At 38.2% G+C, this 17,095-nt stretch overlaps 2 protein-coding genes across 4 annotated transcripts; both read left to right on the top strand.

The window, feature by feature from the left end:
- Positions 1–1,843: 1,843 nt before the first annotated feature.
- Positions 1,844–3,214, top strand: LOC144708467 (Mitochondrial transcription termination factor family protein). Its single transcript, XM_078581820.1, has one exon. The coding sequence runs from the start codon at positions 1,867–1,869 to the stop codon at positions 2,761–2,763; it is 897 nt and encodes a 298-aa protein (XP_078437946.1). The 5' UTR covers positions 1,844–1,866; the 3' UTR covers positions 2,764–3,214.
- Positions 3,215–13,987: 10,773 nt separating this feature from the next.
- On the top strand, positions 13,988–16,848 carry LOC144708891 (uncharacterized). Of its 3 annotated transcripts, none has more exons than XR_013582876.1 (5): positions 13,988–14,125; positions 14,203–14,386; positions 15,490–15,555; positions 15,667–16,208; positions 16,355–16,848. XR_013582876.1 is itself a non-coding variant. In XM_078582346.1 (4 exons), exons 2-4 carry the CDS (start codon positions 14,216–14,218, stop codon positions 16,147–16,149), a joined length of 720 nt encoding a protein of 239 aa, XP_078438472.1. In that variant the 5' UTR covers positions 13,988–14,125; positions 14,203–14,215; the 3' UTR covers positions 16,150–16,289. The 3 variants fall into 3 exon arrangements, 1 of the variants encoding a protein (XP_078438472.1); XR_013582877.1 differs by having other exon boundaries at positions 16,364–16,847; XM_078582346.1 differs by lacking the exon at positions 16,355–16,848 and having other exon boundaries at positions 15,667–16,289.
- The last annotated feature ends 247 nt before the right edge of the window (positions 16,849–17,095 follow it).

Here is a 17,095-nt window from a genome sequence, read left to right on the forward strand (position 1 = left end):
ATTTCTGAACACAATAAATAGAAAACTATCATCAACAACAAAACTTTTTTACTTCATAGATATCCACTAAGCACATTTTGGATTCTAGAAAGAGAAAGTGATATAAAATGAGAAGATAGATTGATAAAATGATGGAAAATGAAGAAAAGTAGGGAATGGTGAAACTCTAGATCAAGGTTCCTAAAGTGTTCATGTTCTTGCCCTGAGCCCCCAATGCATCTTCGTAATTTGGATCCTTGTATTTTGCTAAGAGAATGCATTTTTTCTGCAGGAAATTGATGAGTGTTTCAAACACTTACTTCATTCAAGTTGATCAACCAAGATCCTGGAATTCCTTGTTCTGTTGGGCAGACACTGCTAGAGCACATCCAAAATGAGGTATACAAAAGGCATGATCTAAAATAATATGTATACAAAAGCCATGATCTAACAAACCTTTATACTTTTTCTCTATTTCCGATCCTCGCCTATCCTTCCTCTTTTATCTTCAGTTAAACCTGGATCTCTCAATCTCCTCCATTTGAATCGTGTGCTCCTTAATAAAAGAGGAGTTAGAGGGAATTTGGAAGGATCAATGGTGCATAACCCTCCAACTGCTCATTGAAGCCCAAAATGAAGATTGCTCCGACTTGGCCCAATAACCCAAAGAAATTACTCTAAAAATCACATGTATTGCTCTAGACCAACGATCATCACTCCATTTAATTCTTGAATTTTTTTGCACGCATGGGACTTGAAAATATTCATCAGTAATGAAATTTTTTTAATAGAAGTCAAGAAGGGTTAATTAAAAATCTCCAAAATATGCATAAAGTGATGTGTTTATTTGAAGTCCATAAATATTTGAATGCTTAAATTTATTTAAAATCCATTGATTTAAAGGCATACTTATCATGTTAGCATGGATCTGGATAGTTTTCTTCTTGTTTTAAGTTAGGATTCTTTCAGATATTTAAATACTGAATCAAGATGTTAACAGGTTCCGGCATTCACCAGAATTATAAATGAGTTTTTTTATGATGAAGATTATGTCAATTCTCTATGTCATGATAAAATACAGCCATGATTTTTTAACCACATTGTGAAAATATTTATTTCATATATTACATCAAAATGGGGTAAACGCACATGCCCTTCTAAGTATGCAGTTGTTAACTCTGATCCAAATTTTACGACATGTTTTGTGATATTATTCGTGAAGCATGTTCCACTTGGATTGATTTTCACACACGACTTCAGCATACATTGATTTCATCGGGCATATGAAAATTCAATTCCTAGTAAGATTTTGATATCCTCCAACTTGCCCATTATTTTCACTGGCACAACTCTAATTTCTCAAACACCACTTCACTCAGTCCACCGGAAAATATTATTTCTGATTCCTGAGTATCAAATCTAGGGAAACCTTCAGTTTCATTTATTCAGTTTCATCCCTTGACAAAATACCGTAGGTTTCACCATTTCTTTAAGGTTTAGAGACGTCACTTTTTACTGATTCTTTAGAACTCATCTAATGCCTAGTAATATTTTGATGTCCTCCAACTTGCCCATCATTTTCACTGGCACAACTCTAATTCCTCAAACACCATTTCTCAGTCCACCGGAAAATAATATTTCTGATTCCTTAGTATCAAACCTAGGCAAACCTTCAGTTTCATTGATTCAGTTTCATCCGTTGACAAAATACCGTGGGTTTTCAGACATCAGTTTTTACTGAATCTTAAAACACTTATCCAGCAAAAGATTTTCTTCCCCCACGGGGGCCCAGGAAATCTCCCGGCAGCCAATGCCCAGCGAGCAGGAGATAAGAAGATCGCCAAACTATGGAAAGATAGAGCGAGAGAGAGACAGACCCAGAAGAAGATGGCGGTGCTTAGAGTCTCTCCGGCGCCGGTACCGGCGGGCCGGCGCCAAGACCGGCTTTCCACGGCGCGCCCGCCGGCCAAGCTTCAAATCTCCGCCGGCGCCCACGCCGCAGACCCACTTCTCTCCCTCCCCGACCTCCCCACCCCGCTCAAAGAGAAAATCCTCTGCATGGAAATGATGGGTATCGACTCAGGCCGAGCCCTCTCCCTCAACCCCGCCCTCCGCTCTACCCCTCTCGACTCCCTCCACGTTATCATCTCCTTCCTCTTAACCAAAGGAATTCACCACAAGGACTTGGCCCGGATCTTCGGCATGTGCCCCGCCGCTCTCACCGCCGAGCCCCGCCGAGACTTGGCGCCCGTCTTCAACTTCCTCGCCGCCGAGCTCGCCGTGCCCAGCGCGGCCTTCCGCCGCGTTATCAACAAGTGCCCCCGGCTCTTAGTCTGCAGCGTTCCCGACCAGCTTATTCCGGCGCTGGTCTTTCTCAAGCGGCTCGGCTTCAAGGACATGGAAGGGTTGGCTTATCATGACCCGGTTCTGCTCGCCTCCAGCGTGGAGAAGACGCTGCTGCCGAAGCTGGAGTTTCTAGAGAGAGAAGTGGGGGAGGGGAAGGAGATGGTGGTGAGGTGCCCTGCGCTGTTCACGTTCAGCGTGGAGAATAATTTGAGGCCTAAGCTTGGGTACTTGGTGGAGGAGATGGGGAGGGATGTGGCGGAGGTGAGGGAGTTTCCGCAGTACTTTGCGTTCAGCCTGGAGAAGAGGATTAAGCCGCGGCACCGGGCGATGGAGGAGCGTGGGTTGAGGTTATCGCTGCCCACCATGCTCAAGACAACGGATCATGAGTTTGGGCTTCTCCTGCAGACAGCAGATTCTTCTCCTACCGTGGGGCCATAGATTGGTTGCCTTTTCTCTCTCTCTCTCTCTCTCTCTCTCTCTCTCTCTCTCTCTCTCTCTCTCTCTCTCTCTCTCTCTCTCTCTCTCTCTCTCTACCCTCTCCATCTCTATCTATATATATCTCTCTCACTCTATCTTTCTATCCCCTCCCTTTCTATCTATCTATCTCTCTCTCACTCTGTCTAACTCTCTACCCACTCCGTCTCTCCCTCTATATATTTAGCTATCTCTTCTTTCCCTCTGTCTATCTCTCTACCCCCTCCCTATTTCTCTATCTCCATTTCTCTCTGACCCTCGGTCTCGTCTCTTAAAGTATTTCTTCTTCCTCTCCTCTCTCTCCAGACCTGTAAGATATGAGATGGAACCCTCTCTCTCTATTGCTACCTCTATCTCTTCTCCTTATTTGTAAGCTATGAGAATGAGATCAGGAGGAAAGCCATGTATTAATTCCTCTCTCAATGTGCATATATGTAGAATATGAGATCAGCCATCCTCTCCCTATCTCTGCCACTTTATTGTACACACTCTATATCCTCATTTGAATCTATAAGAGGAGATAATCAGAAAAGCAGCAGGGAATGGCAAGCGGATGTATTTAGATTCCTTTTCTAGTGTTTAGTTTCCATTTTTTCTAAAATACATCTATTTGAAGTAAATAAAAGCAAAAAGTTTATTATGAGAAATTATTTCTCCTTTGATGTTGTCTCCAGACAGCTATTGCCGTCTGTAGCCACTGCCACGAGGACCCTAGCCACTCTGCCTTGAATGTGGCTCACCTATAGCAACTGTAAAATGCTTGTCCTTTTTCAAAAACTGCCCACAGTTCCTTATGTCGTTTTCATTGAAAAAGATTAGATTTCTATCTACGTCTACAACATTCCCCTTCCAGGAATTCAAACAAATTAGAATTCTCTATCCTGTACTACAGGACCTGTAGGCTTTTCTCAAAAACAGCCCATTGTTTATCCCCTTAAAACTTGGGATTTCCATCAACCTTCGCTACCTATGCTTGTGTGCGTTGTGTTAAAAAGAGTGAGATACCAAGTTATACTCAAGAAGTAGAGAAGAAGATGAAGGGGCGTCTCAGGATTTTCAATCATAAAGCCGATAAGGCTGAAACATTAGAGGGTGAAATAAAGAGAGACGGGGATCAGAGGATGGACAGGGCAACAGGCAGAGCCGCTGATCTGAGAGAAAAAATATGATAAGAAAGGCCTCAATGAACTAATCAATTAAACGGGCATTTATATCCCTCGACATGACCGTTAAATTGTCAATGCATTGTCATTTGTTGTCCATTGTCCATCCTCCTTTGAAATAGCAGCAGTAGACCGTTGGTGTCAAGGATGAAGACACACATGCCACGTGTGATGACACCCAAGGCACAACACAACGGGCGTCTCGGAAAGTTCCAGAAGCACAAGAGGACCGCTGTACACGGATCCCAACCCACACGAAGCTGTCCACTCAGAAGAAACACAAACAGGAGATGGTTTCTCCTGTAAATCGAACCCCTGTGTAACCCTTGCATTCATTCATCGAACAACATCAACAAGCCTTTCTTCGTTTAGTTATTTCATATCTTCCTTCTTCCTCAATCACTCTCTACATTCTAGTTCAGCTCTTTCGTCAGTTGGAACCAATGGTTGTCCAATCTTTGAGTGAGGTTGACCGTTGCTTCTTTTTCAGGTTGCCCAAGTAACAAGATAGAGGCTTGCTTGCAGAAGGGTGCCCCTTCTGGACTTAGCCAAATTAAGGCCGAGTATGGAACAAGGTGAGAAGGGTTGAACAGGGCTAGACTTGGCCAGTTGACGCAAGAGCCCAATCCTATGCTGCTGCGGCCTTCTACCGCCGTTGCTGCCCCCCACTTGTCAGAGAGGTTAAAGAGAGGTTTCTCCAAGTAATAATTGCAAAACATTGGCCAAATTCCTTAATAACTAGCAGGACTAACCTTGAAATAAATTCCATAAAATTATCCAAATATCATATCAAATAAAATTTATAAAATTATCAAATAAAATTTATAAAATTATCAAATAAATTCCAAAAAAATATATACAAATCTAATAATATATGCTTCCCCTTTATAGTACTAAATAAATTTTATAAAATTATTATAACTTATTTTGGTAAGTTTACTTTCATTTCTCCTCAAAAATAAATCATATAAAAATTATATAAATTCCTGAAATTCTGCAAAATACCTTAAAATATTTATTTTTGCTTCTTAACTCTTTTCTTTTTTTTTCAAGCTTAATCAAATTCGGAAATAAAATTTCTGCCTTCGTCTGGATTGACCCCTTACTTACCCTACATTGATTACAGAGTATTCAAGTGAAATATTTTCATCAATAATTTTGGCCAATTTTAGACATAACACCTCCAAAATTGGACCTATCAACTTGAGATTGTGTTTCTCGACAAGCACTTGAATTATGAAGATTGGCTTTAAGAGTTTCCAATTGCAATCCACTCAGCAAATGTTGACACATAAGAAGCCACCCATATTCTTGGTTTTTATTGTGCCTATCATCAGGAAACTTTGGGGATGTTGGTTGGCATCTACAAGAGCCTTGCTTTCATGACCCTGTATAATTGTTTACATCTTTTAACACACTAAACTTGGCTGGTTACATCCTTATAACAGTCCCATCACCACATTATCTTGAACCCTTTAATTTCCATAATTATCTATAGAGACCATGAGGCCAAAAAATAGTCAATGACTTCAACCCCTCTACATCTAAAGGCCACATAGCCGATCTACTGGTTCCACCTATCCGAGCATCATCTGGATGGTGTGTTGTGAATCAATGATGCCTTTCAACACCTTTTTTATATTGTAATGATAAAACTCCAGAACATACCAAGAGACATTCATATGACTGTTATACCTATCCTAAAAGCAATGCACAATGGGTCAACCTTCTGCTAATGGCAAAGCAAGCAAGCCTATCTCCTTACTCCTATCTCCATAACCTTCTACATGAGTTCTATATGCACAAATTTTCATTTGTGATGTATAATCTGACTAAGGAACCTCTTCAACATTCTCCATTGGTGACTTCTTTGGCAGGCTAGGCTAGCTTTTGCGACAAGCAGCGGTATGGAGCTTTATAAGTAGTTGATGAAAGAAATTAAATTCAGAATTCAGCAGATAGAAACAATTTCAAACCCAAAGTGTAAATTGAATAAAAATGAATGATAATGTATTATTTAGATTGGAGATAAACTATAGATTATTGAAATAACATAAATGTGTGTTTTGAGTTGAATGATTGGAAGGTTTGAAATTTTTGATAAGATGTTAGAAAAATAGGCAGAAACAAACCATATTAAATATGTGACTGGCAAGTCGGTTGTTGCAGTGGCAGATAAAAGGTGTTAAGATACAATCTTGAGAAATCTGGACATTACAAAATTTATAATACATGTATAGTTTTGTAATTCAAGACAATTTATTAGATGTTGAGTTGGAAAGTCAGATGTTGAGGTAACATATTATAAATGGAATGATGATGAAATAGGAAAATGGGCCACAAAAAAGGGTAAATGGATGGTAACAATAAGATCAGAAACGAATAAGACAGTTTAGTTAGCATTTGAAAAAGTCAAATAAATAGTTTGGTAACAAAACCAGAGACTAAAAATAAAGAATTCAAATGATGAAGCAAAACAGCACTGGCACAGATATGAATTATTGGAGGAAACTATGATTGGAAATGAGGGAGGAATATGTATGAAGATGTAAAAAACAGAGTAATATGAATAAAGATGCATAGAGAGGTAATGAAGATGGAAGGGATGAAGAAGGCAAAGAGAGTATGCATACATGTGTGAATGCTTCTCCTTTGAGCTCACTACATCCTTCACTGAGTTGGATAAGAATATTTCTCCCGATAGATGCATTTTCCACAACAAGGATAAGATTTATCACAAAAATCACTGAAAAATATTCCACTCAACATGATTAACGAACTTTATCTGAAGCAAATTCATCTTCCATAGAAAAAACATATTTCAATAAAATTTGTAAATGAGATATTGTAGAAAGATCCTTTGTACATTAGGGTAAACATTCACAACATACCATTCTCTTCTCCAAGCCATTGTGCACCATTTTTATCATTTGAGTTGAATTGGTTCTCATTCACATTTTAACTTAGAAGAAGATAACAGTGGCAAAAGGGTGTGTCATTTCACACTTGTGCTGATTGTTGGTCTTTTCCCAGTGCAACCACCTCCAGCTTGGTCCTCAAGGCCAAATGGCCATTTCCCAAGTCCAGTCAAAATCATGCTAAGCACATGTAAACAGATTCTCATGAAAATAATAAGCATTCATTGAGAATAAGATTTTGATACTGATAAGAAGTCATTCATGCTTAACTAAAGTCACAAAAATTATGCAGAATTTAATGATTCAAGGAACTGCATTTATGTTCATGAAATATAATTAATTAGGTTTAATAATCACCATTTTAAGACCTAAAAGTATTTGAAAACATTTTTAATTATTAGAACACTTATAGTGTTAAAGATACCTGCAACCTAATTCATCTGTACTTCCTCAGCAATGGTCTATTATGCCTCTTGAACAGCTTCACACTGTAGATTATGTAGAGTCAGCACTCTTATTCCTTAAAAGGAGAAGTATTTTCAAAAATTTTAAAGACCCTTTTTATTCTTGTGAAGGAATGCTCCAGGTCAACCGCCTCATATTTGAAAGAACACAGTCTAAACTTGGTGAAGGTTTTAAAATATTAGAGTGCATACATGCATGAACAAGCACGAGATACAATTCACATTACCTAATTGCACCTCAAAATTTCCATGTCTAGTAACTACTTAATACCTAGACAATTACAACATTTTCATCAGGTAGGACATAGAACGTAGAGAGGTTGTGAAAGTCATGAAGTTCTGTATAAAGTAAGACTCTGTAACACACTTTGACCAATTTTACACTTGGTCCTTAGATGTTTCTTTGATTTTTCATCAACTCGGAGGACTCTTCATGTTTCTTCGCAATTATGTCTTGAGGTCTTTTGAAATTTTGATGACTTCTTCTTTGAATTTTGTGGACAATATTTTTGCATGACAATTCATGCACTCTTTGGGCTAAATTAGTAAGGGGGTATGTGGCATCATCTAAAGCAAGTGGACCCTCATTCACTCAATCGGAAGACCAGAATTTAATCTGAACATTCAAAGCTCGATCCGATCATCACACACATCAATCCGATGGTCAGAAATGAATCCGCATTTGATGAAGACTGTTCGTACAGCTGGGGACTCTCCTGTTCATCATAAAATGATCAAACGGCTTTAAAAAAAAGAAAAAAATTGGGAAAATGCCTGAAAATTGGAAACCCTATAAAGGGACACTTTTCAAAGGGCCATAACTTTTGATCTGGAGGGATTTTTTACTCAAGTTTTATTTTGATGGTTTCCTCTCATCACCACTTTTTTCTGACCGGTGGACCGCCTATAAATAAGCACCGAAGTGGTGCTAATTTTATGTTTTCAAAGTTGTGAAACAAAAGAGTTTTCAGAGCATCCATATCTTGTATTCTTCATGTGGCTTCTAGCAAATGGCTAGCTGGAGTGAAACAAAGCCCACAGAGACGTGAAGAGGAGTGTTTTCATCAAAAAGTTAGTAAATTTCTTCTCTTCTCATTTGTTTACGGGCTCATGATGATATAAAGGTGAAGAGAGCATCACTAAAACAGAGGTGAAAGAAAATTTAGATTAGGAATAGATTTCGTTTTAAAATTTTATTTACTTGAATTTAGGTTTAGCAAACCAACCTTATTTACATATATCACTTAGCTGTTTATGTTTTGATCTTTGGAAGGAAATAAAAACATAAAGATCATCCATTCATCCGTCTCTTGTTCCCACATTCTTAAAGTAACACCTAATTAAAATCTAGATACCTATCATCTCTGTGGATTGAACCTTTCTCACTCTATATTAGGTTATTTAGTGAATAAGGAATTATAAATTTATTGTATAAATTGATTTGCCTAAAATGACACATTATAAACATTTAAACAATCGACTTATCAAACACATACAGAAAGATAAGGAGATCTACAATAGGAAGGAATTATAGGACCATGTCATTTTGATTCTATTTATATTCTCATTCAGTGTACATAATCATGTGAAGGAAGCCTAAACAGGTTAGAAACACACTCAGTTTTATAAAATCAATGGTATATGACTAGATCCTACATCCCAATACTTAATTCCAGAAAACCTACACACCATGAACATCCATATAACCTCCTCCAAACCATAGCTCTTTGACAGTGATTTGCTGAAATTATATGATTCCTGGGTTTTCTTTGTCTGATTCCTATCATTAAAGGACATAATGTTGATCATACATCTTCTCTATCATGTATTATAATTAATTAAATTTAGGGGTAAAGTTAGGTTGCTGTGAACAATTAAGTCCACACAAAAAAATTATACCTTTCCATTTTAACTTTGTCATAGGGGTTTATTTTAATAGTCAATTCAAAATTTGTATCTTTTATTGAAACTGCAAATGATAAATCAACATTATGATTTCCCAGCAGTAATTCCTCCCTGTTTGTGATTTCTCTTTCCTCTAGTCCTCTTCTCCTCCACTTTTAACCTTAGATGAAATTCATTGATTCGTATTTGACCTTTGGTGTTTAAAACTAAAATATCTTCTTACACCAATTTGCACCAAATGAAACGATTCCAACTCTTAAGGATTTGTGATCAAAAGCAAATAAGCATGATAAGTCATGATTATTTCATGCATTTTAGAGCGTAATTAAGCTAATTTATGCATGTTCTCATTATTTTTTAGTAATTTTCACCAAAAATAGATTAAAAACATTTAGATGATGATATTTTTGAGGTTTTTATGATTTTAATGAAAAATATATTTGCAAAGAATTAATTTGATGAAAAATTCATGTTAGTTGAAAATCAAAATATATTAAATTTTGAATTTTTGGAATTTTTATGAAATTTATTGAATATTTTCTCAGTTTTTTTAGGTTAAAAATGCAAAAAAGGGGGCCCATTGACCACCGGGCTGATGTGGCATGGGCACCTACGTGGTGTGCCATGTAAGTGATAATCTCAATTTTAGGGTTAAAATTCGTCGTTGGTGATTGATATTATTCAATAAAATATATTTGACCGTACTTGAAAATACGTAGTTAGTGATGAGTACGGATCGTCTCCACAGGGAACGATGATTAAGGAATTACTTTCTTAAACTAGTGATGATCAATGAGCGATCGAAAAAAACACAATTCAAGGATATGAGCGAGTGATATCGATTAAGAAGTACTTAATTTATATGTTAATTTAACTTAAATAAAAGAGTAAGTGATTGTGACGGACACGATAATGAACTATGGTATGAACGAGGATAGTGGTTGGATATGGAATGGTACGATGGCAAGGATGGAGAGATGAGAGAGTGGGGACGTAAGTAAGTGAAGTGATAAATGAAACGTTGATAAAAAAACTATAACTATGATAACGATGATGTTGGGAGAGAAACAACGTAAGGCGAAGACACTTACCTTAGATCCTTACGTTCCGCTAGGATCACGGCGATTTGCGAGTGCCGGTAAGCTCCCCCTCTTCTATTTTGTCTCTTCCACACACCCAAGACACCAAGAACACTCTTGATGGATCTCAAAACTCACTCTCTTTCAATCAGCCCACAAAAGTGGGAAGCAAGTTCAAGATGGTTTTTACAATGATCCAGGCCTCTATTTATAGATTAGAGGTTATGGAGAGAAAGAGGAAGGGAAGATGAAAAGTTATGGCCGTTGGAAGTTGAAGCAATCCTAGCCTTTAATTTCTTCTCTCTCTTCATCAATGTCATCAGTTTGTGCATGTTAAGAAGTCAAAGCATTTCGTATTCCGTGGCTTTTCATATTCCATGGCTTTTCGTATTCCGTGGCTTTTCGTATTCCACGACTTTTCATATTCCGTGCCACATGTACATGTCAAAAGGACAAAAAACAAAGAAAAAATCTCTTTCTCAATGCTGATGTGGCGGCGCATCCGCACGCCACGTCACACTATGCCATAAAAAAAACCAAAATACTTAAAATTTCATATTAAATCAAATAAAAGCCCAAAAAATACGTATAAATATATTTTTTGAATCAGAAAAATCATATCTTTCCAAATTTAATATCCAAAAATTCCATAAAAATCATATTCTTTCTCAAAAATTATATTCTTTTAGAATAAACTATTAGAAAAATCCTAAAATATAGAAAAATTTCAGAAATTTGTTCTAAAAATAGATTTAATCATTTTAAGCTTGATAACATGCAAATATGAGTAATTTAATGCATAAATACGCATAAATATAATAATATAAGGCACTAAAGATGCATGTTATCAGTAAGCACACAGGGAGCACAGTTGCGTTGACAGGGTGCACATGTGTGCAGATGTGTACGTACATGTGTGCACATAAGAGAGGAGCAGGGGGTGCGCGTGTGCGCAAATTTCAAAAGGTTATCATATGCCTTGCTTTTGATAACCACAACTATCTTGAATTTTTTCCATATGGGACTAATTCCATTTGCAACAATGCATGACGTGGCAGCATCAAAGCCATTGGATCAGGATTTCGGAGGTGAGCTCACCTCCTTATCTTTTGTCTTTTTCTGCAGATCAAAGGGGCGCATCGTTCACATGGCCCACAACCGATCCGATCATAAGGGAAGCAAATCCGACAGCCAGAAAAGAACTCGCACTTGAAGAGGAGGATCCGACGGCTGAAATCAATCCTATCTTGAAGATCGGAAGATCCGCCCGCTGACAATTGATCCAATCATCAAAAATAAGAAAATGGCCATAAAAATTCATAAAAATTTGAAATGCCTAAAAAATAGGAAATTGAGGCATTTTCAAAGGGCCATAACTTCTCAATTCAGAGGAGTTTGTGGCTGATTTTTTTTTGCAGTTTCCTCTCTTCCCGCTCTTCTATTGGACTGGTGGCTAGGGATTGTCTTTCCGATATCCGTCCAATATTCGATATTGGACATTCGAAATCCGATATCAAGAAAAACACAGGATGGTGTCTGATTTCGAATATTGGATATCGGATGATATCCGTTCGATTGGTGAAGACGGATATCGAATGGGTAAGGACGAGATGGATATCAAATGCCAGATATCAAATTTTGATATCCAGATATCAAAACCAGTATCTAACTATCGATATCCAGTATCAATAGGAAAAAGAAGTATTGATCATCATTTTTGATGATTAATGTTAACAACGCCATGTGTTTTGATATATATCCTACGTCGGAGTTTAACATTAAACACCAAATCCTATTGTCCCATGTGGAAGAAAACATAAAGTTTGAGCTAAATATATTGAACGAGGTAGGACATATATTAAATGATTGAATAATAGATTTAATAAATAATAAATTTAATATAATACTCCCTTGTTTAATATATACAGCTCAAGCTTTCTGTCTTCTTCCATATGGGATAACAGGATTCGGAGTTTAACATTAAACTCCGAATCCTGTTATCCCATATGGAAGAAAACAAAAAATTTGTGCTGTATATATTAAACGAGTTGCATAATAGCCTTAAAAAGCTCCAGCTAACTCGTGGCTCAGTAAATCCTCGCCACTGGCCCACGTAGTCGACGACTAAATTATATTTTTAACAACCTTCTATGTTGGATATCGAAATCCGATATCCAACTCCAATATCCGATATCGTCATCCTCCCCAAGAGATGGAGGCGGATGACGACATCGAGACAGATACCGATATTGGATATTGGTACTATAGCAACCGATATCCGTTATTGATATCCGATATCCGGATATCGTAAAAAGCGGATACCAAAAATTTGATTTTTGGTATCCAGTACAGCATCCGTCTCGATACCGTAATCTGATGTCGGTATCGGGATGGGCGGGTCCTACTGGTGGCCCCTATAAATAGAATGCAGAATTCCTAAAATGGCTTGTACTCTTTTTGTCTTTCTCCATTTAGGAAACCTTGTGAAACAAAGCCTTTGGAGTGCCAATTTAGGTATTTTCTTTTTTCTAAAATGAATTCCTTCCCTCTCTTGATCTATCTTCGTGTCTGCTGCAACACACCACAGCATTGGGAACAATATACGAGCTCATGAAGGCAGATTTATTCTTGGGAGTAATAAGGAGGTAAGTCCTAAACATTTAATTATAGTTTCATTGCAATTCATTTCATCCATCTATTCCACATTTTCCTATCTTCCTACTCTCCGTTATAAGTTATTAAAACCTATGAGTAGGGATTAATAGCTTATAATACCCATTCCTAATTAGGGATTTCATAGGAAACCCTAATTAGGATATTCTTCAACACATCCATTCATTCCTCTCATCCTATCCTCATTCCACGATTTTAATACCATCCTAATCTCTGTTATAAGTTCATAAATATTATGATTAAGAATTAATAATTTATACTTATAAATTATTTAAATTAAACAATCATATAATATTAATTATCACTTCTTTCACACTCTTTATACCTAATCCACTTTCTCAACTATTAATTTGCTTTAAAATGAATCTTAATCCAAACTTTTATTCTCCACACGTTAAATACTATCTATAATGTCTACACATAAATTTTCATGAAAATATATTAATTTTGCATACCATTTCGTCTCTACTCGAATCCCATTTAAAAATATAAATGCCCAAAGGAAATTCTAAAAAATATATTATTGACTTGTGAACTTCTTTCTTTCATTTCCAACCAGAACTCATTCCATATATGTACTATATTTTATTCTAAATACCCAACGTGTACACCTCTGATTTGTGGAACCAATTATCTGACTTACGTCCCTCCCTCTCTCTCTCTCTCTCTCGCTCTCTCTCTTTCTCTCTCTCTCTCCCTCTCTCTCCCTCTCTCTCTCTCTCTTTCTCTCTCTCTCCCTCTCTCTCTCTCTCTCTCTCTCTCTCTCTCTCTCTCTCTCTCTCTCTCTCTCTCTCTCTCTCTCTCTCTCTCTCTCTCTCTCTCTCTCTCTCTCTCTCTCTCTCTCTCTCTCTCTCTCTCTCTCTCTCTCTCTTTCTAGGGGGAAATCTGAGGTACGAACCCATCATAGAGATCCAATAAAATAGTGAAAAAAAAGACAATATTGATGACGGCAGTCCATGCGCGTTGGCTGCGGAATTCTCGTCAATCAAATTCTACGCAGAGGCGAATCCTCTACGTCGTCAACATTGACTGAGTAAAAATCCAGTGAACGCCGCAGCCAAAGGAGATCCACAACGAAAGCCTTTCTCTTCGTCCGATAAGAAGTCTGATTCCATGCCGTAGAGGTACCATTTCTCTCTCTTTCTCTCAATTTCCCTCTCTTTCTATCTCTATCTCTCTCATATTCGGTTTATCAATCAAGATTGAAGGGGACGATGCCGTGCGTTGTGCCCTTGGACAAGAAGATGGACTTGAGCTTCTTCGCGTTCAGGCAGGTGGGCGTGTTCCCGGACGAGCTCATCGAGTCTCTCAAGCTCTTCTCCTACTTCTGCGAGGATCTAGGCTGCGTATACAGCGCCGTCTTCAAGTGCGTCCATGGAAACTTGGTATACTCAACGGAAGCCTCCCTCCCTCTCTCTCTCTCTCTCTCTCCTCTCTCTCTCTCTCTCTCTCTCTCTCTCTCTCTCTCTCTTGCTATCTCTCTCTATCTTTTTCTCTCTCTCTCGGCAATAAGAACAAGAGATGGGATTTAATCTCCTTTTTTATTCTTTTTCTCTTCATCTTATTATTCATATTATTCTTCTTCTCTTCCTCTTCCCCCTACTATTATTATTCTTATTTCTATTTTCCTTTTTCTAAATCTTTGTCATTGTCATCATCAGCATCATCTTCCTGTTCTTCTTTTACCATTTCCTCTGTATCACCATTTTCAGCATCAGCATCATCTTCATGTTCTTTTACCACTTCTTATGTATCATCGTCTTCATTATCATCATCAGCTCTCTGTTCTTCTTTACCACTTCCTCTGTATCTTCTCCTTCGGTTATCTCGTATATCGTCTTCTTATAACCACATCTTCTTTATTATCGTCGTTATTATCATTATCTTTATGTTTTTCTTCTACCACGTCCTCATTATCATTATCACCCTTTTTCATTTTCTTATTCTACCACTTCCTCTTTATCGTCGCCATTACCATCACCTTTGTATTTTGAGGCATCCTTCTCATTATCATCTTCCTCTTCTTCATGTTCGCTCTCTTCTATTGTTTCATCGACTGCATTATCATCACCACGTTATTTTTATTCATCGCCATACCATGAAATTCAAAACCCGATTTCCTCCATAGATTCTCCAACCCAAGTGGCAGAGAAGTTTCCATATTCTACCCTTTCTCGTTGAACTACCAAAAAAGGGTTATAAAAGAAGTGATCATGACAATGTAGTTGCTTGCATGGGACAGATGCGACTTCCCTCAACTATTAATTCCTTTCAATCATGAACAATTATCAGCATCATCCTCATCATCTTTTTATTATTCCTCTTCCTTGGGTTCATCTTCCACAATCACTTCCACTATGTCATCAAAATTATCAACATCTTCCCCTTCTTATTTTCCACCACCAGCACCATCTTCTACTCCTCAATCAAGCATCATTATCTCCTTATTCATCATTAATCGTCTTCTAATCCATTGATTTCGGATTAGATCGTGTGGTACGGGGCGTGGATTAAGAGACCAGAAGACGAAAGAAGGTTGCTCTACGATCACCTGGTAGATATCCTACTCCATCAACAATAACCTCAACTCTTCTCCTCAGATTATACCATTAGAAAGAAAAAACAAGAGCACTACTAAGAAACCGCTCGCGATATCTGAACGCAGGTCTCGACGTTGGAGAGAGCGTCTCATCTGGGCGCGCTGCTAGACCACGGCTTCTTCGAGACCTACGCGGGGATGTCAAAGGACGGGCGGAGCGCCGTCAGATTCGTGAAGGGGGACACCGTATGGATGGCTGCGATGACTCCGAACGGCGACGACCCGGCGAAGCTCTCCTACGCGTGCATGGCGGTGTTCAAGTCGTGTTATCTGCACGAGGAAGGAGTGGCAGCGGGCGCGTGTTTTACTTGCCTGGACAAGCCGATGGTGGCCAGCGTTCAGCTGTGGCGGTCGCTCTTCGACTGCTACTCTTGGCTTATCAGGTCAAGTCACAGGACAAGTGTTCGGCCCTTTCTCGCTCATCTCTCCGATGACTGCGAGTTTGAGCTCTTCACCGTCGTCTTCGTCAGCTCTGACGAGCTCCCCCCTCTCCAGCTCCTGCCATCTCCCACCAGGAGGGCTATCTCCGCTGGCCCCGGCCAACTCTGACAGATCTTCAGGATAGAGGAAGAGGATGAAGAACGAGAGAGATTAGACTCCTAGAAGAGGTTGGTTTTCACAAGATGAAATGATTCACATTCGTTGGTAGTTTTAGTCAGATAAATAGTTAGTTGTGGAGGTTTATTTTCTGATGACGCATCGATATGTCGGTTAAAGTGCAGCTATTTATCTTTAATCTGAACCTACTGTGAAGGACCTTCAGGATAGAGGAAGAGGATAAAGAGCGAGGAAGATCAGACGCCTAGAAGAGGTTGCTTTTAACAAGAAGAAATGATTCACATTCGTTGGTAATAGTCAAATAAATAGTTATCTTTAATCTTAGCAGCGATTTATCTTTAATCTTAGCCTACTGTGAAAGATCTTCAGGATATAGGAAGAGGAAGAAGAATGAGAGATTAGACGCCCAGAAGAGGTTGGTTTTCACAAGATGAAATGATTCACATTCGTTGGCAGTTATACTCAGATAATAGTTATCTTAAATAATAGCAGCTATTTATCTTTAATCTTAGCCTACTGTGAAAGATCTTAAAGATAGAGTAAGAGGATGAAAAACGAGAGAGATGAGACGCCGAGAAGACGCTGTTTTTCACAAGAATAAATGATTCACATTCGTTGGTAGTTATAATAAGATAAATAGTCTGTTCGAATGGACATATTTATCTTTAAAATTAGTCTTCGGTGAAAGATCTTAAGGATAGAGGAAGAGGATGAAGAACGAGAGCGATGAGACGCCTAGAAGAGGTTGGTTTTCACAAGATGAAATGATTCACATTCGTTGATAGTTATAATCAGATAAAAAGTTAGTTGTGGAGGTCTATTTCCTTATGATGCACTGATGTCTGTTAGAATGGACATATTTATCTTTAATCTTAGTCTTCGGTGAAAGATCTTAAGGATGGAGGAAGAGGAAGAAGAACGAGAGCGATGAGACGCC

This window comes from Wolffia australiana, chromosome 10 (genome assembly GCF_029677425.1).
Source record: "Wolffia australiana isolate 7733 chromosome 10, ASM2967742v1".
Taxonomy (NCBI): domain Eukaryota; kingdom Viridiplantae; phylum Streptophyta; class Magnoliopsida; order Alismatales; family Araceae; genus Wolffia; species Wolffia australiana.